The 24,443-nt window shown below is 34.2% G+C and overlaps 1 protein-coding gene and 1 pseudogene across 3 annotated transcripts; one reads left to right on the top strand and one right to left on the bottom strand.

Moving 5' to 3' along the window:
• Nucleotides 1-376: 376 nt before the first annotated feature.
• On the bottom strand, nucleotides 377-10,491 carry LOC102580282 (G2/mitotic-specific cyclin-1-like; annotated as a pseudogene).
• Nucleotides 10,492-13,123: 2,632 nt separating this feature from the next.
• On the top strand, nucleotides 13,124-23,660 carry LOC102605740 (haloacid dehalogenase-like hydrolase domain-containing protein 3). Of its 3 annotated transcripts, none has more exons than XR_001472370.1 (10): nucleotides 13,124-13,276; nucleotides 13,489-13,608; nucleotides 21,101-21,183; nucleotides 21,851-21,934; nucleotides 22,035-22,110; nucleotides 22,210-22,282; nucleotides 22,567-22,640; nucleotides 22,841-22,929; nucleotides 23,178-23,273; nucleotides 23,372-23,660. XR_001472370.1 is itself a non-coding variant. In XM_015305026.1 (10 exons), the coding sequence occupies exons 1-9, from the start codon at nucleotides 13,162-13,164 to the stop codon at nucleotides 23,239-23,241; spliced, it is 777 nt and encodes a 258-aa protein (XP_015160512.1). In that variant the 5' UTR covers nucleotides 13,124-13,161; the 3' UTR covers nucleotides 23,242-23,273; nucleotides 23,372-23,660. The 3 variants fall into 3 exon arrangements, 2 of the variants coding, with proteins under 2 accessions (XP_015160512.1, XP_006366701.1); XM_015305026.1 differs by having other exon boundaries at nucleotides 13,495-13,608; nucleotides 22,836-22,929; XM_006366639.2 differs by having other exon boundaries at nucleotides 22,836-22,929.
• The last annotated feature ends 783 nt before the right edge of the window (nucleotides 23,661-24,443 follow it).

Below are 24,443 nucleotides of genomic sequence, written 5' to 3'. Positions count from 1 at the left end.
TTTTCTTAATTTGATTTAGTCTCTTTTCACAAAGTTTGGTGAATTCTTGCGTATGATTATCTTATGATTTAGTATCTTTATTAGTATTAAAAACAGGTCTATTTAATTATTGTGTTCTTGTTTTTTAGTTAAAAATCCTTCATAAGACTTTGTTAAATTTCAATTGTCTTTTATTTTTGATACTTTTTTTTTACCCTCCGTAGGAGCTCCCACCCCTTTTGCTCCCTTGGTGACTCGAACTTGCAATCTTCAGGTTGGAAGTGCGGGGTGCTTACCATCCGAGCAACTTACTTTGTTCGATTTTTATTTTTTTTGTTTGGATTGGTCCTATTTTGATTCTTAGATAAAGATCTATTAATAATATTAGCAACACTTAATAAACTTATGTTGCTCGGACTTTTCAAAAATATCAAACGACATATGTCGGATACTACTCCAAGTGCAAGGTTGATACTCGCAATATGTCCTAGTACTACCGAATTTCAACATCTCCAATATGAATTTTCTGTAATTTCATAGTTGCACCACTCCTTTAAGCTTAAAAATTGCTAACGACAGTCCTCTATTGTTGAGTCTGCACCAGAAAATGGGCAAGTTCACACTTTGCTGCATGACCAAATTTTGATATGTTGTATTTCTTATGTATCCCTATTATTTTTTCTGTTGTTGCCTTCTTGTGATAGCCCATAATCGATTTCGACCACTCCTTAAACAGCAAAGATAGAAAAATAAGTAACAAAATAATAAGAGCAAGGTTGAGTTAGAAGATTCCTCAAAATGGAGAGTTTTTAGACTCACAAAAGTTGATCTTCAGAGTAACTGAAAGAGCTGATTTGGTTCATTGTGGGTTCAAACCCAATGGAAGAAAATTTCATGTGCCAATTTACTTGACTAAGAATTAAACTTGGAGAGCAAGCTAAAATTTGTAGAAGACAAATTTTGTATTTCTTTTCTTTGTGCTTGGAGCCCAAGTTTGGCCACTTATAAAAGGATAGTCATTCTTCATTGTTAAAATCATCCTAAACTCATAGCAAAATATATTAGAAGAGTAGAAAATTAGTAGAGCAATTCTCTTAGATGTATTTGGGATCTCTTCATTTTCTTTGTTAATATACAGGCAACTGTTCTCTAGTGGACGTATGATCATTCTAATTCGAACCACGTTAAAAATTATTGTTCCTCCTTATTCTTGATTTTCACATTTTCGTTAACAATTGGTCAGAGTCAAGGTTTTGTCTGAGTATGATCTGTGGTTGCAACACAGTCTGAACTTCCACATAAAAAAAGAATTACTTTGATTTTCTGTATTTTCAAATACTTACAAGTAACGATGAGTTCCATGAAGTTTGAAATTAATAGATTTAGTGGGCGCAACAACTTCAATATCTGAAAGATCCAGATGATGACGTTACTACAGAGGGAAGGTTCAATCCATGCTATTGACAGAAAGTACATCGATGACACATCAAACTTTGACAAGGAGAAGATTGAAGGAGATGCATTAAGTGTAATCCAACTGTCCCTTGCATCTAACGTGCTTTGTAAAGTGAGTACAAGTACCAAAGAGACGGCCAAACAGTTATGGAAAAGACTGGAAAGGCTTTACCAGACCATTCGGTGAAAACAAGGACGTTGTTACAACAACGTCTTCACACATTTAAGATGGAGTCAGGTACTTTGTTGCAAGACCATCTAGATACGTTCAATAAACTTGTGATGTACTTATAGACTGCTGGAATTAAAAAGGATGGGGAGATGCTTACATGTGCTTTGCTATTTTCATTGAATTCAAAATATCTTGCTAATGAGAATTCAATGATGTATAGCAAGAAGCCCAAGCAAGTGCAGCAAGCACTTAACTCTAGTGATATGCAGAGACAATTTGAAGGAGATAAAGACGACGAAGCAGTGGGATCTTTGTGAGAGGCCGTACTAGCCAACAGGGAAGGGGCAAATCAAAGTCTCATGTGAACAAGAAGAATGCAGAATGTTGGGGCTGTCACAAGAAGGGGCACTTTAAACGAGATTGCCCTATGTCAAAGTTCAAAGAGAAGGTGAGTGCATTTTTTGTTGAGCACGTACATGATTCTGATAATGAATATGTACTGACAACATCATGCAATAGTGAAGTGTATGACAACAAATGAGTGTTAGACCCCAATTGTACTTTGCATATGATATTCCGAAGAGATTGGTTCAGCAGCTATAAGACAAGTGAAAGAACCGTAATAATAAACAATAATGCAACTTGTAAAATAGTTGACATTGATTCAGTTCGGGTTCCTTGCCATGGTGAGATCGTGAAGACTATTATAGAAGTCCGTCTTGTTCTTGATCTAAAGAAGAATTTTACCTCCCTGGTACTCTGGATAAATAAGGCAACAAGTACATGGGCGAAGGTGTAACTATGAAAGTGACTAAAAGGTCTTTAGTCATGTTGAAGGCCAAGCTGGAGGATGGCCTATACACACTAGTAGGAAGCACCATTGTTGTCTTTATAAATGCATCTACAGTGCAGTTATCTGATGATGACAAGGTAATATTATGGCACATAAGACTAGGTCATATGAGCACACAAAAATGGAGATGTTGAGCAACCACAACCTTTTGAATGGTGAGAAGATTAGCACACTTAAATTTTTGTGAGCACTGCGTCTTAGGGAAACAGAAGAAGGTCAACTTCAGTACTGACAAGCACAAGATGAGAGAGATGCTAAACTACATTTAGTCAGATTTATGGGGTCCTCTAAGTTTCTATAAAAAGGAGGTAAGAGGTATTTTCTCATATTCATTGATGATTTTTCACGAAGGTTTGGGTGCGGTTCTTGAAGGCAAAAGGTGATGTTTTTGAAGTCAATGATTTCTGCAAGGTTCGTAGGATTGCAAGACATAAGACGGTCAGGAACACACCACAGTAGAATGAAGTTGCCGAGAGGATGAATAGAACTCTTCTTTGGAAGGCTCGTTGTATGCTCTTACAGGTTAAAATGTCTGATGTGTTTTGGGCTGAAGCAGTTCACACTACTTCTCATATTGTTAATTGATCTCCAGCATCACCGATTGACTTTAAGACTCTGAATGAGGTATGATCAATTGAACCCTCTAACTATTCATACTTGTGAATATTTGGGTGTCCAACTTATTATCATGTTAATGAAGGAAAGCCTGAACCAAGGGCTAGAAGTCCATATTCGTTGGATATATAGATGGAGTATAAGGGTACAAAATTTGGTGTTTATCTTTACTCAAATTTGTAGTTAGTAGAGTTGTTGCCTTTAATCAATCCTCTATACTTGATCCACATAAAATTTCTTTGGAGTTATCAGGAAACGAGGACAACGAGTAGGTCAAGCTACCGGTAGAGCTTACCAAGGAAAGGGATCGAGAGACTCAAGTTGATGAGTCAAATATGAAGAACTTATTGTCAATTAACCATACACAATTGCGAATTAAAGGGACAAAAGGTAGAGACAGAAATCGAAATGTCTTATAGAGCAAAAAATTCTGATTGCATATATATGCCTATGTAGTTGTAGAAGAAGAGATTAAAGATCTCGAGCCCTCCTCATATGTTGAAACAATTTCTTGCAAGGATGCTGCATAATGGAGGTTATCCATGATAGAATAGATGGAGTCTCTTCACAAAAATGAAATATGGATCTTAGCTGAACGGCCAAAGGGGAAGCAGACAGTTGGATACAAATGAGTCTACAAAAATAAATAGGGTATTCCAGAAGTGGAAGATGCTAAGTTCAAGGAAAGATTGGTTGCAAAGGGTTTCAATCAAAATGAGGGAATTGACTACAATGATATCTTCTCTCCAGTCGTGAAACATAGCTCAATTCGTGTGCTACTAGCATTCGTTGCACAATTTGATTTGGAGCTTCAATAGCTTGAGTCAAAACTACTTTCTTATGGTGATCTAGAAAAGGCAATCTATATGGATCAACCTGAAGGTTTCCTATGTGAGGGAAAGGAATATCCTGTATGCCAACTGAAGAAGTCATTGTATGGTTTGAAGCAATTCCCTAGACATTGGTACAAAAGGTTGCATTCATGACTATATATGAATTCTCGAGGAGTGCATTTGATAGATGTGTGTATCACAAGAAGATGTCTAGTAACTCTATGATTTAGTTATTGTTGTATGTTGATGATATGCTAATTGTTGCTAACAACATCATAGATATAAATATTTTGAAGAAACAATTGAGAAAGGAATTTGATATGACGGATTTGGGAGCTATAAAGACAATCCTTGAAATAGAAATTTCAAGAAAAGACAATGTTGTACTTCTTTCTCAGAATAGGTACATCAAAAAAGTTCTTGAGAGATTCAATATGCATATGAGCAAGTCTATAAGTACACCATTAGCTTCTCATTTCAAGCTTTCAGAGTTATAAATGCCTCAATCTGTGTATGGGGTGGAACATATGTCAAAAGTTTCTTATGCTAGCGCAATTGGTAGCATTAGGTATGTTATGGTATGCACACATCCATATATTTCTCAATATGTAAGGGTGGTAAGCAGGTACATGATAACTTTCAGGAAAAATGCATTGGGAAAATGTCAAGTAGATATTGAGATATCTCAAAGGAGCTTCTGATGTTGGCCTAACCTTTCGGAAAAGTAAAGGTATTTTAGTTTTCAATTATGTAGATTCTGACTATGCAGAGAATCTTAATAGAAAAAGGTCCACAATTGGATACATCTTTACTCTCGTTGGCAGTGTCGTTAGTTGAAAATTGACTTTACAGTCGATTGTTGCGTTGTCTACAATAGAGAAAGAATATATGGAAGCAACGGAGGTAGTGAAAGAAGCTATCTAGTTGAAAGGTTTGATGACAAAATTGAGTTAGATTCAATTGGAATCAACTCTAAGATGTGATAGTCAAAGTGATATTCATTTTATTAAAATGAGCGCACCAAAAACATTTATGTCAAATTCCATTTCATTTGAGTAGTCATTGAAGAGGGAGCTATCAAGGTCGAAAAGGTTATACAGACGATAACATTGAAGACATGTTGACCAAGATAGTCCCGCTTGTCAAGTTTGCACACTGTAAGGACTTGGCAGGAGTATTCATCAACTTATGCAACTCTGGGAGAACAATTGTTGGTGGAGCTAGTGTGTTCAACAAAGATTTGATTCTTCTTGTTTCTTACAACGGAATTGCCTAGTAAGCTAGAAGTTTTGGTCGGAGTTGTTCATACGCATGCTCAGAACGAAAACTAAGATGGAGATTAAAAGAGTTGGTTTGGTCCATTTTAGGGTCAAACCCAATGGAAGAACATTCCATGTGCCAATTTACTTGGCTAGGAATTAAACTTGGACAACAAGCTAAAATTTGTGGAAGACGAATTTTGTATTTCTTTTCTTTGTGCTTGGAGGCCATGCTTGGCCACCTATAGAAGGAAGTTCATCCTTCATTGTTAAAATCACACTAAACTCATAGCAAAATACATTAGAAGAGTAGATAATTAGTAGATAAATTATCTTAGATGTATTTGGGATCTCTCCCCTTTCTTTGTTAATATACAAGCAGTTGTTCTATGGTGGACGTAGGATCATTCTGAACCAAATCACGTTAAATATTGTTGTTCTTCCTTGTTCTTTATTTTTATGTTTCTGCTTACAGTAATTTCTATGCACCTCACACGTCTTTCTCCATTGTTGGAAGTTGTAGAGTGCGGTCTTAGTTGTATAAATTGCTGCATCAACTATGAAGGATGTTGGAAACTTGAGCATTTCATATTCCATATATGGATTTCTGTAGCAACTATGAAGGCTGATGGAAACTTGAGCAGATCATGTTCCACAAAGAAAAGCTCGTCCAACATGAAAGATAGGAGTTCAAGTTGTCTAAAATCAAGAGTAAAAGTCAAGAAATACTATATAGATCAATAATATGTTCATTACGTGCAAAAATAAGTATGGTACATTCAAAACCCACTACGTCTAAATTATTAATCAGATCCATCATTGATAGCTCTAACCTTTTAATCGCATTGAGCAGCTTTAAGATATCTTCGCATAAAAATATATGCAATTGGAACTGACATATTAAACTTTAGTCATGTGTTAAGCATCATTCTTTCTTGCTTGATATGCAAAAAGAATTTCTTTAGTTATATGCTAAACATAGAGCAAAAACTACTATTTTCAACTATTATGAGAACATAAATCTACTATTTCAAGAATCTCCTTCCCTTGTAAAGGCATTATCCGAAATCAACACCAAATCCTTCCTCCATCAGCGGAACATAAACTTCCTCATACTTGCATGATAATAGCATTACAACCAAACCAACAAGATTGAGCTTCTTTCTAATAATACCTTACTTCTCCAAGAATCGATCTATCAAATTAATGGTCAGGAACATCTCTTTCCCGAGCTCAAACTTGTGATGGACCAAATGATCAGAATGAGAAAGTATTAATTGTCATACTTTGAAAAAATCGATCAACTTACTAGAGGGGACAAATATTATATCTCAATTAGTCAGTCTATCAAGATAAATTGCATTCTCTTGTTGATGTCAACCCGTTGTGCCATATAGTTTGGAGAAGCTCAACCATAAATCCAAATAAAATGGACAATGATTAATCATTTACAAAATACATTAAAGATATTCAACTCATAAAATTGAGTTCTGATTCAGTTTGGCGAAAGAACTCCATAGGAATTTTACATAGATGGAAACTACCAAACAAGTTTGAGAACCACAAAAAATATGATTTCTATATACTCAATAATTTACTGATCATATTACATGAAATTGTTAAACCTTTATGGATATTAGACATGGCAAAAAAGTTTTCTTTAGTTACACATTAATGTTTTGTATCTACATTCATTCAGTACTTAATTAGGTTTCATTTAAGCAACAACAGATTCAGAGTAATGGGTATGCGAAACTTTATAAATATGTTTTCATTATTGGGTCTAAAGAAGATAGAGTGTACGTTTACCTTACACTTACCTCAGAGGTAGAGAGGTGTTCCCGATAGTCCTCTTATTTAAGCCTTTAAAATAAATCTTTTTCACATTTCCAAAATCATTTAAGTAAGTTCAAGAACTACTGAAACTCTAAGTGCAAAATTAATTTCAGTGAATCAATATTCAATCTATCCTAATAGACTGACTAATTGAGGTATAGTAATTGTTTCCTCTGCTAAGTTAATAGATTTGTTCAAAGTATAACATTTAATACTTGCTCATTCTAATCAACTGGTACATCAAAAGTTTGAGCTCGATCAGAGAACAAACATTTCTGACCATTAATTTGATAGACCAATTCTTAGAGAAGCAATGTATTGTTAGAAAGAAGCTCTATCTTATTGATTTGGCTGAAATGCTATTAGCATGCAAGTATGAGGAAGGATTTGGTGTTGATTTCTGGTAAAGCCTTTATAAGGAAAGAAGGTTTTCAAAATGGTAGATTTATATTCTCATAATAGTTGCAAATACTATATTTTGCTCTACGTTTAGCATATAATTAAAGATAAAAAAAATTCATATCAAGCAGGAAAAAATAGTGCTCAACACATGACTACAGTTTAATATGTCAGTTTCAACTGCATATGTTTTTATGCAAAGATATTTTAAGGTTGCTCAATGCGATAGAAAGGTTAGTAACTATCAATGATCCATTTATAATTTAGACGTGGGTTCTGAAAGTACTATATTTTTACACGTAACAAATGTATTACTGATCTATGTAGTATTTATTAAATTTTACTCTTGATTTTAGACAACTTGAGTTGCTATCTTTTACGTTGGATGAGCTTTTCTTTGTGGAATATGAAATGCTCAAGTTTCCACGATCCTTCATAATTGTTGCAACAATTTATATGGAATATGAAATGCTCAAGCTTCCAACATCATTCACAGTTATCTATACAGCTCAGACCACACGTTACGGTGTCTAGCAATGAAGCAAGACATGCCAGGTGCATACTAAGTTACTCTGAAGATCAATTTTATGAGTCTAAAAATTCTCCATTTTGATGAATCTTCCAACTCAATCTTGCTCTTCTTATTTTGTTACTTTTTTTTTTTTTTTTTTTTCTTTGTTGTTTAGGGAGTATTCGAAATCGATTATGGGTTATCACTAGAAGGCAGCAACAGAAAAACTAACAGGGGTAAATAGGAAATACAACATATCAAAATTTGATAATGCAGCAAAGTGTGAACCTGCCCATTTTCTGATGCAAAGGGCTATTGTTAGCATTTTTCAAGCTTAAAAGAGTGGTGTAACTATGGAATTTTTTTTCCTTTTTTTTTTTTTTTTTTATCTTTGTTGTTTAGGGAGTATTCGAAATCGATTATGGGTTATCACTAGAAGGCAGCAACAGAAAAACTAACAGGGGTAAATAGGAAATACAACATATCAAAATTTGATAATGCAGCAAAGTGTGAACCTGCCCATTTTCTGATGCAAAGGGCTATTGTTAGCATTTTTCAAGCTTAAAAGAGTGGTGTAACTATGGAATTACAGGAAATTCATATTTGAGATGTTGAAATTTGGTAGTACTAGGACATATTGTGAGTATCAACCTTGCACATGGAGTAGAGTATCCGACATATATCGATTGATATTTTTGAAGAGTTCGAACAACATATTTATCTAAGAATCGAACTAGGACCAAACCAAACTAAAAAATAAAAATCAAACCTAATCGAACAAGTAGCTTAAACAAATTCAAATACCCACAAACCCAAAAAAAATCAAACCTTTTTTTACTAGAAATCAAAAGCAATCGAAATTTAACAAAGTTTATGAAGAATTCTTAAACATAAAACAAAAACACAAAAATCAAAGTGACTAAATCATAAGATAATCATACGTAAGAATTCACCGCACTTTGTGAAAAGAGACTAAATCGAAAAGAAACTCACGAGTAATGACTTCAAGAACAACCTGCTTCACCGTGAAACAATGAAAGAGAAAACCTAGCTTCAATTTTGGGAAAAACTAAAGAGGCGCAACTTAAACTTATGGAAAAAGAAAATAAAAAAATTGGAAACCTCTACAATTTTTTTGTGGAAACAAAAAGACCACAATTTTTTGGCTGAAAACTGAAAAAGAAAACTCTATTTTAGCCCACAATAGCATAAATTATTACTGTTAAATTAAGTACATTAGTAATAACAAAAAGATACTATCGTCAAATATTTTCTAAGATAGCAACAAATTAATTAAAGTGTTGCTAAAATTGGGCAACACGTTCATGATTGCTGCAAAAACATTGTTGTAATTTTATTATATTTGGAATTTATTATATTAATTATTATAAATAACATAAATAGCAAACAATAAAAAAGGAACAAAAAGGACATGTTACACAAAAACAATTCAATCTTTGCCTTCTGGAGAATTGATTTTCTTTATCAAAGTTCATATTCATATTCTGAAAAATACTTTATTCTCAATCATTAATTTGTCAATTTAAACAATAAAGGTTATCCAATCATCAAGAAATAAGTTTTAAAAGACAATACATGTGACCTAAAGCTCCATTTACAGAATAGGAACATAATTGAGCCAATTTGTTATTATGGAGGATATTCCTTTATCATATTTTTAATAACTCGAAAGGAATGTTGTCAGACCAACAGCCAAACATATGATATTTTTATTCTACTTTTAATAATTCAAAATTTTTTGATCCTTTTTTTATATATAAATTTTGATTAAATTTATAAGTTGGTCAAATATATTTATAAGCATTTTAAAATTATTTATGAATTTGATAAACATTAAAGTGCTTATAAGGCAAAAGTCATAAGCTAATCATTCCAACTTATACTCCATCCGTCAGTGGCGGAGTCAGAATTTTCAATAAGGGGATTCAAAATCTAAAAAAATAGATATACGAAGTAGCCGAAGGGGGTTCGACATCTACTATATATACCTAAAAAATTATTTTAACCATGTATAAATCATATAATTTTTCGCCGAAGGGGGTTCAGATGAACTCCCTCATTGTAAGGTGGCTCCGTCATTGCCCTCCGTCCAACAATAGTTGTCCACTGTACTAAAAATAGTGTCCAACAATACTTGTCCAATTTAGAAAATCAAGAGATAATTTACCTTTTCTGTCTATTTTACCCTTGCTGTTAAATACTCCACTATTTATCATCTAACACATTTCTCAAAAATATTAAATTTAATAAAGTCAAAGGATAAAATAGCAATATTACCCCTATTATTTATTGTTTCTTAAAGGATGTGTCAAGTCAATAGTGGACTACTATTGTTGGATAGATCGAGTATATATTTTTAGATTGTAAGCATTTTGAATTTGATCAAGTATTATATTATTATATTTTAAATAATTTTTCTAATTCTCAAAACAAAAATCTCTAACTTCTTTTTCAATGTGCATTTACCGTTCCTTTTTTTCTTTACAAGAATACTTTTAAATTTACATACGGTGTACATAATAGTGCATAACAGGTATAAGAGAGAACTTTGATGACATTTCTAGTGAATCCAAGAAAGGTCGAAGAGGCCAGCATAAAAGCACAGAAAGTATGTTTAAATAATGCATAATTACTTTTACATTCTTATATGCCTTATACATAATTATACAATATAAACACACATATTTTATGTTTAAATAATGTATCTACACTGTATAAGTATGTATTTGTTTTTGAAAAATTACATAACCAATCAAACATAACTAGTAATTATTTTCTTTTGAAAATTGCATAACCCAACGAGAGCTTCCTATTTCTCTAGCAATTTCTTCCTCCAATTTTGATAAACCTATTTTATAAATTAGTATTGTATTTAATGAAGAGGCAAAAATTTTAGCACATAAAATTTACAACTTATTTACCTCAGCTAAGCCAAACAGGCTCTTAACATGGCAAATTTCATTGGGCAATTATGTAAAGTGTCAGTCCATCACTTACTATATTTTGGTCATATATTTTTCCAAAAATTGGCTATGCATCCTTTCTTTATTCTTCTTCTTCTTTTTTCTTTAAAATTTGGTGTACCACAAAAGTGTTTCAAGCGAATTATATATTAAAAGACTCGAAATATTGAGATAATTTTTATATCTAAAATTTGAGACTATTTAAAGGTGATTTTGAGTTGGTCGAGATTGAATAGTCAGTGTATACTGTATACTTTATGTATAGTTGAGTTATATTCAGTTTTTTAAGTGTATCATAATGTATAGCAAGTGTATAGCTCATGTATAAGTAAACTATATTGTATATTCAGTATATATTTTTTTTATGATTTTTTGACATTTTTACGTAAATAAAAATATGACTGTATATTTGAAACTATTACAATCATTTCACTCAAACTCGATCACAATGAAATGAAGTAAATACAATGAAACTTCACTATATTAATATAGGCGAGACCATAAAATATTATTATTTGGTAACAATATTATTTAATCGATAAATTATTAACTTAAAGAGTGTTTTGAGATTAAAGAAAATTGAATCTTACTAATTTATGTATCATATTTATTGAATTCACATAAAAATAAAATTTACTATATATAAAATGTAATGAATTCATCAAAATTATTATATCTGACTAAATTACATTTATTGAATTCATAATAAAAATATAAGTTCGTTATACATAAAGTGCAATGTATATGGAAGATTCATTTTAATATATGTTTTTTGTTAAATGATTTATCATAAAATAAATTCAAGAATTCAATGACTCATTATAAAAATAAAGTCATTATACATAATGTTCATTGTTTCTTAATAATCAAATATTATTCATTGTATCTTTATTAAAAACATTCAATGTATGATGGTGAGAGAATAGACTATATAAGCAACATAGAAAATTTCTTGAAACCATATCCAAAAATGGCTTCTCATTTAAAAGGTTTCACAAAATCAACAATGAGAGATCATTTACGTAAAACATTATGTGAGTAAGAGATCATTCCACATATACTCAAAAAGTTTTGTAGTTGTGACAACACTAAAACTTTTGGATGCAATAACAAACATTAGAGATGAGCTTTAATTAGATTTAAATTTTAACAAAAAAAACACAATAGAACCATATTTCACTAAATTGTCTTAGATATATTTGTACTTTTAAAAAATTATTAATTTATAATATTAATGGGACAATGTACTTATATAGGGGTCTTTTGAAAATATGTTATGTCATTATCTTATCGAAATAAATGATTTTTTTTCATTGACCCAATTTGGGAATAGAGGAAAACATTATCTTAGAGAAATTATTAATTTATTGAGTATTAATGTAGTGAGGTTTTATCGTAAATGAAAAGAAAAAAGAGAAACCAAGCTCCAAAGTAATCCCCCAATTGAGTTGTGGTGCATTGGTGGGAATGCTTCACCCATAATCAGAGTTCTCGGATTCGAGCTCTGGATAATTTTCTGTTGGGAGTGCCACCCCGAATGGGCCCTAGAGTGAACAATCCGAATTTAGTCGAGGCTCTAATGTGGGGTCCGAAGACTGGGTGACAAACAAATAAAAAAAAAGGATAATTGTACATAATAGCAAGCTATTAATTCAAATTAAATGCTATAAATATACTTTGATTTAATTGTACCCTATAGCAAACTATTGCTATTTTCGTCACTCTCCCTGGTGGAATCTCGCTCGCCACTCTCTTTTGGTGGCAGTCTCGCTCGCCTCTCTCGCTTTTATACAAACACAAATGTATAAAATGCGTTTGTGTTTGTATAAAGCGAGAGAAAATTGTATATACACATGCAAATACATATATCTTCGTCCTATACACTTATAATTATACAATACAAATATTTCCCTGCCCAGTTTTCTTTTGCCTTTCTCTCTTTCTCGTTTTATACATACACAGATTATACAATTGATCTTTTGTATACAACTATTTTCTTTTGCATATGTATAGTGAATTATACAACTGTTTTCTTTGTATATGTATAGCGAATTATACAACTATTTTTTTGTATATGTATAGTGAATTATACATATATATGTTTGCTATGGAGCGCAATCATACAAATTTTGCTGTAACATACAAATATGAATTTTGTATTTGCTATATGTGAAAACTGCTCTAAAAAAAAAAAAAAAAAAATCCCCAATTTAGCAAAAAATAACTTTTAAACCTTGTAGTTTCCGTCAGCAGAAGAGAGGAAAAATGGAAGCCGGTGCTCTTCTCAGAGCTCTAAATCCTTTCAAATTCAGAGCAAAGTTTTCTGGATCATACACAATTCGATGTTCTTCATCCTCTTCCTCTATCAACATTCCCACTGGTTCGTTTCAAGGGTTTTTTTCTCTCTTTCTTTTATGCTTTTAATTCCACACTACTCTTATAAAATGTAATCTTGGCACACACCCACTAATTTTTAGCTTGAATTATATACATATAGTTGATATATTATAAAGATGTATATTGTGAGAGTGGGGATTTTAAATCTTGGATTTTATGTTATTAGTAATGTAATGATGTTGAATTTCTTGGTAGGGGCAGGGAAAGAAATGGGGAGGAGAGCATATGATGGATTGTTGTTGGATGCAGCAAATACACTTTTGCAATTGACAAAGCCAGTTGAAGAGACTTATGCTGTGATTGGCAAGAAATATGGTTTGTTGGTTCCTTCCTTTAATAGTAATATTTCACTTTCCAAATAGCAAAGGAGAAATCTTTTTCCAATCCACTTCTTGGGGTGAGACAGAAGTTGAGTTATTTGTTGTTTTGTGTGTGTGGGAGAGAGAGATGCAAGTTTAACTGGTCTATAGTGTAGAGCTTCACCTTATTGATGATTATAGATATAGCTTCCTCCATGTATCATCGTTGTTAGCTGGGATGCCGAACTACACGTTCTGTTAGGATCGGAACCGGAGTAGTGCAGAATTAGCCAAGCAGTGTTGTAATGATAATAACAGTAAGTTAAGAAAATAAAGGACACAAATTTAGCGTGAATTAGTCAATATGACCTAATCCACAAACGTAGAGGAGGAATTTACCATATCAACCAGTACACATGAGAGAGTATAAAATTGGAGTAGATACTCTAATTAACCCAAGAGAATAACCTTACAAAGCCACTCCAAAGAAGAGGTTCACACAAAGTATTATCGAATATTAACGCTAGAATATACTTAACTCTCTATAACAAAAAATACTCAAGGAGACATTCAAACAATTTGTGGGATGATTCAAAGGAAGAAAGAATACCTATACTAATAGTGGAAAGTTCTTGGTCCCTAAGTAAAGAAAAAAGATGAAAGAACACACTTTTATTCTTTGGCTCAAAGCTGTAATGTTTTGAAACCAGGACACTTGTTTAAGTATGTGACCATCTCATCTAAAAGCTTAAGTTGTTAGAGAGAGCACACTTTTATTATTGGTGTCCCATATCAGCGGGTTAAAAAGTCCTTGATCTCCTTATATGGTCTTGCGATCCTCCCCCATGAGTTAGCTTTTGGGGTTGAATTAAGTTTAGGTGTTATATCTTTACATGGTATCATAGTCAAACCTACCCAATTCATTATTTCCAATGTTGGCCCCCCTGTCTTATATTGTCCATGCTCCAGATATGCACTCTTGGGTGTGTTGGGGGGAGTTGGTATCCCACATCGGGGGGTTAAAAGGTCATTAGTCTCCTTATATGGTCTTGGAAAATCCTCTCCCCATGAGCTAGATTTTGGGGTTAAAATGACTTAGGAAAAACTAGTAGGTTCTTTAATTTGAGAAAGAAAATTGATATATTATTGATTCGACGTGGACAAAGCAGTAAAAGGAAATCGTGTTACAGAAATAAGAGAAGAAAGACAAGTGTCGGACACATTAGAAAAATGGACAATATTGCAAACGTGATCTTCTTAGTATGCAGGGGTCTTGGCAGTAAAAGGAAATCGTGTTACAGAAATAAGAGAAGAAAGACAAGTGTCGGACACATTAGAAAAATGGACAATATTGCAAACGTGATCTTCTTAGTATGAAGGGGTCTTGGTAGATCTGACAGATTTTCTCAAGGTGAAAATTGGTAGAAGGGGTAGAAATCAAAGATTGTGAAGGGAAGGTGACCGGATTGATAGGAGGGATGGAAACCAAAGATTGCGAAGGAAGAGTGGGTGTAGGAGGTATCGGAGAAGGTGGATCAGGAGGAAATGAAGAAATAGGTGGAGGAGTGGATATAAAATGAAAATCAAGATCAGGTTTAATTAGTGAATTAGATGAGGAAAAATGGAAACACTAGGTTGAACAGTTGAAAAAGGATATATTTATGCGTAAATTTTAGATTTAGCAAACATAAAAATCATATTTATATGTTATAGCTATAGTTTGTATAATTGCGCTCCATAGCAAATTTTATGCTTGCTATGGCTATTAATCTGTATATTTCGGTATGCATATACATAAAAATTATGTATTTGGGTCTATTTGTATATTTCGCTATACAAATGGGTCTTGCATTTGTATATTTCGGCATACAAATGGGTCCTACATTTGTATATTTCGGTATACAAATGGGTCCTGTATTTGTATATTTCGATCTATTTGTATATTTCGATATACAAATGGGTCCTGCATTTGTATATTTCGATTATACAAATGGGATGGCAAAAAACATGGAATGTTTGTTGCGAATTACAAATAAAAAACACTATGGCTATAGCATTTAATTTGAATTAATAGTTTGTTATTTCATACAATTTTCCCTATATTTATTCATAAAAAACAATATTTCTAGAAACAAAGTATTTTTGAGAATGTAATAACTTATATCCCTTTTTCCCAAATGGATACCCAAGAAACATATCGGGCTCAACTCTAGGATCCAATTTAGATCTACCTTGGGAAAGAATAGAAGCAAAACCAAGACAACCAAAACATTTCAAGTTAGAGTAATTTGGAGGATGACCAAACAATTTTTCATATGGTGTTTGAAAAGATAATAATTTAGTCGGACATCTATTGATTAAACAAGTGGTTGTCATAAGACAATCCCCCAAAATTTCGGTAAAAGATGAGACTGAAAAAGCAAAGCTCTACAAACTTCCAAAAGATGCCTATGTTTCCTCTCAACCACACCATTTTGTAATGGTGTGGCAACACAAGAAGTTTGATGAATGATGCCTTGTGAAGACGAAAATTAGAGGTTTCCAAACTTGAACCCAGTTCCCAAGCGTTATTAGATCTAATGACCCTAACTTTCTTATTGAATTGTCTTTCGATCATTGCAAGGAAGAATTTGAGAATAGAGAATACATTACTTTTAGTGGCTAATAAAAAAGTCCAAGTCTCTCTACTAAAATCATCCACTATTGTTGTAAAAATGCTTATGACCATCGTAGGGGTTTTACAAGGCCCCCAAGTATCAATGTGGATTAAATCAAAAATTCGTTGAGATAAAATATGACTAGTAGGAAAGGGAAGTTTGGATTGCTTTGCTAATCGACAAATAGAACAGAACAAGGAATAATTTTTTTTGAACAAACAGAAACATGAATTCCATTGATATTCTGCATATTTGATGTAGGCATATGCCCCAAGCTTACATGTCGTTAGTTGCTTTGAACAACAGAAAGAGAAATACATGGCAAACTGGATTTGTCATCCTTTAGGGAATGTAAACTAGAGCTAGACTTACCCTTCGGGGTGGCCTAGTGGTATGGGCTTGGGACTTCCATGTTGGAGGTCTCAAGTTCGAAACCCCTTGCCAGCAAAAGCAAGGGGTTTGCCTTCTGGGTCGAGCTCGTCGCACCGGGCTTGCCTAGTGTGGGTTACCTCTCCTATGTGGCTTGCGAGCTATTGCATAGGAGCGGGGGTTTTACCCTGTGTGCACCCAAAGGGTAGCGATTGCGGGTTTCCCTTGTCATAAAAAAAAAAAAACTAGAGTTAAACTTAGAGCAAGAATCGGCAGCATAAGAAAAACCGGAAGCCTATTCTTCAAGATTTTGAGACCATTTTGACTTTCTTCGGGGTGGCCCAGTGGTTTGGGCTTGGGACTTCCATGTTGGAGGTCTCAAGTTCGAAACCCCTTGCCAGCAAAAGCAAGGGGTTTGCCTTCTGGGTCGAGCTCGTCGCACCGGGCTTGCCTAGTGTGGGTTACCTCTCCTATGTGGCTTGCGAGCTATTGCATAGGAGCGGGGGTTTTACCCTGTGTGCACCCAAAGGGTAGCGATTGCGGGTTTCCCTTGTCATAAAAAAAAAAAAACTAGAGTTAAACTTAGAGCAAGAATCGGCAGCATAAGAAAAACCGGAAGCCTATTCTTCAAGATTTTGAGACCATTTTGACTTTCACCAAGGAGCATTGGGCTCTTAATTAAGGGCCCCTGCATGAAACAATGAGAAGTAGTGAAGAATAATATATTAGAAAGCACTGACAATAAATTGAAATGGAAACTAGGCACATTCAATACATCATGAAGGTTAAATTTGAGAATATGGATCTTGAATGAGAAACCTTAACCCTTTGTGAATAAGCTAACAAAAGTAATTCTAGGCAATGGTTTTAGATTGAAAAAAAGTTTGTTGTTGCAACTCATGCTTAGTTGCACTTGAGTCTATTATCCACGTCTTTTTAGTGAAGGTTTTACAATTATATGAGTTCAAAGAGAAGGATTAAGGGTTAAAGTAATACCCGCATAGTTGACAAAAGCTATGACATCAGAATTATTCTCTCGATCCTTATTTTTCACCCGCTGAAGCATCTGCATGACCTGTGCCAGTTGCAACCGTGTGAGGAGTTTCTCATGCTCCTCTAATTCTGTGCTAGTCATGAAAGAATCTCCCAAAAATTCATGAGAAGTCACAACATTATGAAAATTTCTTTGCTTAGTAAATTTAAAATCAGGTAGAAAACCATGTATTTTATGATATTTTCCAATGGTATGTCTTGTTTTCTTGCAATATCTACATGCAAGAATAGACTTCTTGTTATCATAGTTCCCTTTTTGTCCCCTGAAATCAGTAGAAAATGGTCTTTGTCCATTGTTTCCCTGATTGACAGCTATGAATGAAGAAGATTCATTGGGAAATTTTATTCTGGACCTCGCTTTGCTTCTCCTTTTACATCAACAATGCATAAGCATTAGGGATAGAAGGGAATGGTGAAATCATTAAGTCCCATTAAAAATTGAACCAATCGTTCATCTTGCTTGAACTTAATGTTCTTTTCCTTTGCTTCGTAGGATCAAGCACAATTGCATGGAATGAAGAAATCCAAAGTATCAGTTCATTCCAAAGACGTTTCATCTTAGTGTAATAAGTAGCAATATGAGATGAACCCTGAACAAGGTGACTGAGTTCCTTTTGAAGCTAGAAAAGCTTAGCATTTGAACTCTGCCCAAACCTGCCTTCTAATTCTACCCACAAATCTTTAGCTGTGGAAGAGTATATAACACTTTTAGAAATTTCTCTAGAAAGAGAGTTCAAGAGTCAGAAAATTTCCATATTGTTTGCTCTGGACCAGGTACTATGCAGATTTGTACCTGCAGCAGGTTCTTGAGTTGATCCATTAATAAAACCTGACTTGTTTTTCTCGGTCAAGGCTATGAGCATGCCTCTCTTCCATCCCCCAAACTCTTGCCATCAAAAGGTGGATTAACCAAAAACATACTAGCAGAATCAGAAGGAGAACTGAAAGAAGGATGAGAAGGGTTTATGAGCACGTCTGTATTAGTTCCAATAAGAATGGGAACTTGAGTTTCACAAGATGTGTTTACAGGATCTACCATCGTAACAAATTATAGATTAGGAGAAATGAAGATAGGAGTAGAGATTGATGAAAATACATCTTTTTTTATGATCTTGGTGTCCGGCCAACTTCCGTGCACTAATGGAAATACGTCTTGTGATACTCAAATTTCCATTCTTGCTGGAACTAATGCAACCATTGTGCTCATAAACCCTTCTCATCCTTTTTCATTTCTCGTTCTGATTCTCCTGGTATGTTGTTGGTTAATACAACTTTTTTTTGGGGGTTTGGAAGAGAAGGATGCTTATAGCTTTGACTCGAAAAACAAGTTAGGTGTTATTGATGGATTAACTCAAGAACCTGATGCTGGTACAGATCTGCACAGTGTTTGGTCCAGAGCAAACAATATGGTAATTTCGCGGCTCTTGAGCTTTCTTTCTAGAGAAATTTCTGAAAGTGTTATATAATCTTCCATGGCTAAAGATCTGTTGGCAGAATTAGAAGGCAGATTTGGGCAAAGTTCAAGTGTTAAGCATTTCCCGCTTCAAAAGGAACTCAGTGACCTAGTTCATCTCATATTGCTACTTATTACACTAAGATGAAATGTCTTTGGGATGAACCAGATACTTTGGATTTCTTCATTCCATGCAATTGTGCTTCTTTCTTTGCTTTGCGGGAACAGGTAAAGAAAAAGAACATTAAGTCCAAGCAAGACGAATGATTGGTTCAATTTTTAATGGGACTTAATGACTCTTATTTTGCACCTAAAGGTAATATACTTATGATTTCATCACTCATTTTTATTCCTAATGCTTATGCATCAATTCAGATTTTTGTGGTCCTTCTTTAACCCCATTGAAAGGTGGTGTCAAGTGTAAGTTAGTAATGATTATTCAAGGAAAATTTGGATTTATTTTCTAAAAAATCGAAGTGATGTTTTTCTAACTGTCAAACAATGGAAAGTTTTGATTGAAGGAAAACAACTTAAGCGGTTTAGAACAAATAATGACTTGGGATTTTGTAATTCTGAGTTTAACGAGTTTTGCGAGAATGAAGGAATTGCTCGACACCACAATGTGAGGATGACCCTCAACAAAATGGTGTTGCAGAACGGATCAACAAAATTCTTTTGGAAAGAACTCATTGCATGATTTCAAAAGTTGGGTTGACAAATGCCTTTTTGGGTAGAGGCTATATCTACAACACGTTGTATTGTCAATCGTGCTCCATCTACACCTTTGAACTTTGGTTAGGTGCTCTTGTTGATTATTCTGGTTTAAAAATATCTGGTTGCTAAGCACACGTGCTTGTAAATGATTGAAACTTGGAGGCAAGGGCTAAAAAGAGCATTTTCCTAGGGTATGCATTTGGAGAGAAAGGATGCATACTATGGTGTCCTGATCCCATGTCACTAAAATTTATAATTTGAGAGATGTAACCTTTGATGGTGTCCCGATCCTATCCCAAAAGAGAGTCTTCTAGTTTTTGTAATACAGATAAAGGAAGACTACATAGGAACAGGTGAAGGTTGAGATCAACATTCCTTATGAGCCAAGCTCATCAACTGTGGAACAAAATACAGTTGAAAACCTGAAGTTGAACCAAAAGTTAAACTCCAGAAGTCACAACTTCTATATGCCATATTCATGCATAGACCAAGAAGACAATCCAAAAACCAGGAAGCTGTGGAGATTATGTTGCATTTGCCTTTTAAGTTGCACAAGAAACTGAAGAAATCGGAGAACCATCAAAGCACTCTGAAGCAATTTTGAGTGTGGATTCAGCCAAAAGGCTGATTGCAAGGAATGAAGAAATCAAGTCTCTCCACAAAATAGTACTTGGTCTTTTGTGAAGCCACCATCAGAAAAGATAATTTTTAGTTGCAAATGGGTCTTAAAGAAAAAATAAAGGTATTCCAGGGGTTGCAAATGAAAGGTATAAGTTACGGTTAGTTACAAAGAGCTATATTCCGGTAAAAGGGGTTGAAGCCACAGAATGGAAGTATTTTCTTTTTTTCTTTACTTGGGGACCATAAACTTTCCGCTGAAAGAATAAGTCTTCTTTCTATGCTGCTTCAGAAGCGGCAGACTTTCTGACTGTGTCTACCTTTATATCAGATCAATATTTTAGCAGAAGATGGCCTTGTTATTCAGCCAAGAGTCAACTATAAGCTAAATGATCAAACATGTAGTACTAGTATTCAACTTGTATCTACATGAAGTCCTAAATTGTGCAGCAGAAAACAATAGCAATTATGTGAACCAACTTCAGAATAGTTTCCCTGGAACGTTGTAGTGAGCCTAAATGTGTTTTTCCTTCGCCTTTTCTTCAAGCAAGCATTTTTATCCAGTGCAGAAAAAGTCAAGAGAACACATAAATATCTCTATGTTTTTTCAGAAAGATTGCTAAAAGTACTTTATCTAATTTTAGGGCTGACAACTTCTCCAGTCGAAATAAAGCAAGGTTTCAAAAGAGCTTTTTCTGCTCCCTGGCCAGAAAATCTTCGTTATCAGGTTGCAACTTTGCTGGAGTTCATGCTTATTTGTCACATGTGAAAAATCAGTTTCTTTTGACTGGGAAAATTCAACATGCCTGATGCCATTAAGTATTTGTTTATTTGAAAACTGGAACTTTTTCTTATATTCTCGTGTTATATGTTTCCTCTTCTTGGTCTTACCCCTCCTTCGCTTTCTCTCATTGGGTTTCCCATGCAAATATTAGCAAGCCATTTTACCTTGTGATGACTTAGTTCTTACATGTAACATTGTAGAAATGACTAGCTAAAGAGATTGATAGTTTGAAATGAGGTAATTTGACCTTCCCCTGCCTTTGTTGTGGACAGAGCTCTTTAAACATGATACAGCAATGAGAAAATTATGCTGGTATCCTGAGTTAATTTTGGATACAAAGATGAATAAACTCTTGGAATACTGATTACTTGTGGAAAGTTGTCCTTTTTGAAATGTACTATGTCGGTGTATTCTGCATATCTGTATGAATCGGATGCAGTTTTTCTTTATGAAGCAAAAAAATTGCAGTCCGTGCACCTCCATTTGTCCAGTCACTGAATTATTTAAAATGTCCTAAAATTGAATTGTTGGTTAAAGTTCATATTTCCATTATAATGTTTACTGTTCCCTTGACATTATTAATCAACTGAAGATTATGTACAATTGGCAGGATGATGGACGGCCTTTCTGGAAGCTTGTAGTTTCTGAAGCAACTGGTTGTAGTGACGATACCTACTTTGAAGAAGTATACCAGGTCATTTCTTGCTAGTAGCTACCTTGATGAAGTCTAAAACATTTTATAGAAATTTGAAGTTAGAAATGACTGCTTTACCTGAAGTGTTTGCTTTAATCAGCACTATGCAAGTGGCGAGGCATGGCATCTTCCAGCTGGAGCTTATGACACAATACTGATTCTGAAACGTTCAGGAGGTTATCGAGTATCTGCATTACTTCACTTCTGACATAAGATTTGTGTAATGAACTTCTCTTGCCATCCTTTTGTTTCTGAATTACTGAACCTTGGGACAGTCAAACTGGCCGTTGTATCCAACTTTGACACCCGGTTGAGGAAGATTTTGAAAGATCTGAATGTGTTGGATCTGTAAGCATCAATCCTTTCTTATATTTTTTCCCCGTTATTAAAGAACAGTTGGAGCTTAAACCACTTTATGTCGGTTGTCAATTATATTCCTTGATCTGGAATGTCAGTACCTAATTACATAGCAAACTAAATGGTCTTTGAGCCTTGAAACAGTTGGAAATAGTTGTATGAATTTAACCCCTTCAAATTTACTGAGAATTCTCCTCAGCATGAAATGGCAGGGGCAATGCCTGCTTGAAATTTTGAAGATGCGTTGTTTACTTTTGTGTGCTCTCTATCCACAGATTTGATGCTGTCATCATATCTTCAGAGGTTGGACATGAAAAACCAGATACAAAGATATTCAGAGCTGCTTTAGGTATGTGGTACAAATACTTTAGCAATGTTCTTTTTTTGTTTAATATTTTAATCTGACTTCTTTAACAACTCTTTCGAGTTATATTATGACCCTGGGTGAGGCTTATTAAAATTATAAATTGATACCAATACATTTGTCAAATAAACCTGAACTGGATACAAGAAGTTCCACTTACCATGTTCTGCAATGTTGTAGATCAGATCAGTGTGGAAGCAATGAAAACTGTTCATGTCGGAGATGATGAAAAGGCTGATAAAGGGGGAGCAAATGCTGCTGGAATTGACTGCTGGTGAACTTCTGAAAGTCTTGCTATATTTAAATTTCGATAACTTCCTTAGCAAATGTCGAGTGCAACAAAAAGATAGTGCTAATGTCGTAGTTGCTCCATAAAAACCGTTCAGTTTAATATTTTTAACTGTTGAATATCAATTATCAGTAAGACAATTTAAGTCTTCTGTTACTTTTTACCAACCATACAAAGAATGTCAACATGTCTTATGGTTATGAAATTTTCGTTCACAAAAATGTTCCTTTCAGGCTATGGGGTGTAGATGTGAACTCATTTGCAGATATACAGAACCGCATTCTAACAGAGCCGTAGCTTTTTTTCATATTGGCTCTGACATTTGGATGGTAAGCAAAAGAGCTTCTGTTCCTATTCCTTTTTCATTTCCATGTAAAACGGCATCTCATTCGAATAAAAGACACTAATATCTCACCATTGTTTGCAGATACAACTTGACTACAATCAAGTATTACTTTTAGAGGGAAGCGTCAAAATCTTGTTGTTTTTGGGTGATCAGTACGTTATCGATTAATCATCTGTTTCAATTCTAAATTACAAAGTTTAAAGTTTGGCTATAGGGGCTTTTAATAAGCTTCATACTTATAGTTTTGCATAGTTGTACTGTTATTAGACCATCGTAATAAGAGAAACATCTATGAGCAGTCGAAACTGTCTCTCTTCTTAGGGAATGATTCAGTAAGCAATCTTGATGCAAAATTGCTTTGGTTACCGTTTGTTGCTACTGTTCTCTCCTACTTCAGTTTTAGCATGGCTTCTTCACTACTGTATTTCCTTTCAATATTTGTTATTATGCTTTACTTGACCTGAGGGTCTGTTGGAAACAACATCTCTACCTTCACAACGTAGAGGCAAGGATGTGTACACACTACCCTTCCTAAACCTCACTTATGAGGTTACGCTGAGTATGTTATTGTTGATTCAGTAAGCAATCTGAAAATTCACCCTAATGTTCATTCCTTTTGAATTCCCAGTTCTGTCGACTTATTTTGGTTGTACATCCCTCCTTACAACTTTGAGTATTTGTTGTTTAGTGTGATTTACCAAACTAGTTGAAGTAAGTAGCATGTAAAGCTAATTGGAGAAGCTCAATTTTCTCTTCTTTACTTTGTAGCCTTTCTCTGGGCCTTGCAAAATGCTTTGTGCACCAAGCTGACGTTTTTCCCACTTTGTGGCTTATCTATACATCCTAACTTTGAAACAGAAAGTACAACTGAGCAAGCAACTCACAGTGGAACTTATTTCAAAAGCATATGATCATGTCAATCGGAGCTCATTATTTCACCTGCAAACTTCAAATATAAATTTTGAATTTTAAAAAACTATTTTCAGAGTTCTTTAAGCTTTTACTCATAAAACTTCAACTCTACTTTTTCATGTTTCCACCAAATCATGTGTAAACACCTACTAATTCTTTCACACGTCCACTTAAAACTAGAGTGGGAAGCGCTGGACTCTAACCAAGCTGTCACAAAACGCCATCAGCCTGGATCAAACGG

The sequence above is a fragment of the Solanum tuberosum genome, unplaced genomic scaffold (genome assembly GCF_000226075.1).
Source record: "Solanum tuberosum cultivar DM 1-3 516 R44 unplaced genomic scaffold, SolTub_3.0 scf00667, whole genome shotgun sequence".
NCBI lineage: Eukaryota > Viridiplantae > Streptophyta > Magnoliopsida > Solanales > Solanaceae > Solanum > Solanum tuberosum.
Note: the sequence above shows the minus strand (reverse complement) of the source record. Positions and strands in the feature narration are given on the sequence as shown.

What these genes read in the sequence shown, in the direction of transcription:
- LOC102605740 (XM_006366639.2), top strand. Translation starts at nt 13,162, where the DNA reads ATGGAAGCCGGTGCTCTTCTCAGAGCTCTAAATCCTTTCAAATTCAGA. An exon ending in TGTGATTGGCAAGAAATATG is followed by an intron (nt 13,609 to 21,100) that starts GTTTGTTGGTTC and finishes ATCTAATTTTAG; the next exon opens with GGCTGACAACTTCTCCAGTC. An exon ending in GATTCTGAAACGTTCAGGAG is followed by an intron (nt 22,111 to 22,209) that starts GTTATCGAGTAT and finishes ACCTTGGGACAG; the next exon opens with TCAAACTGGCCGTTGTATCC.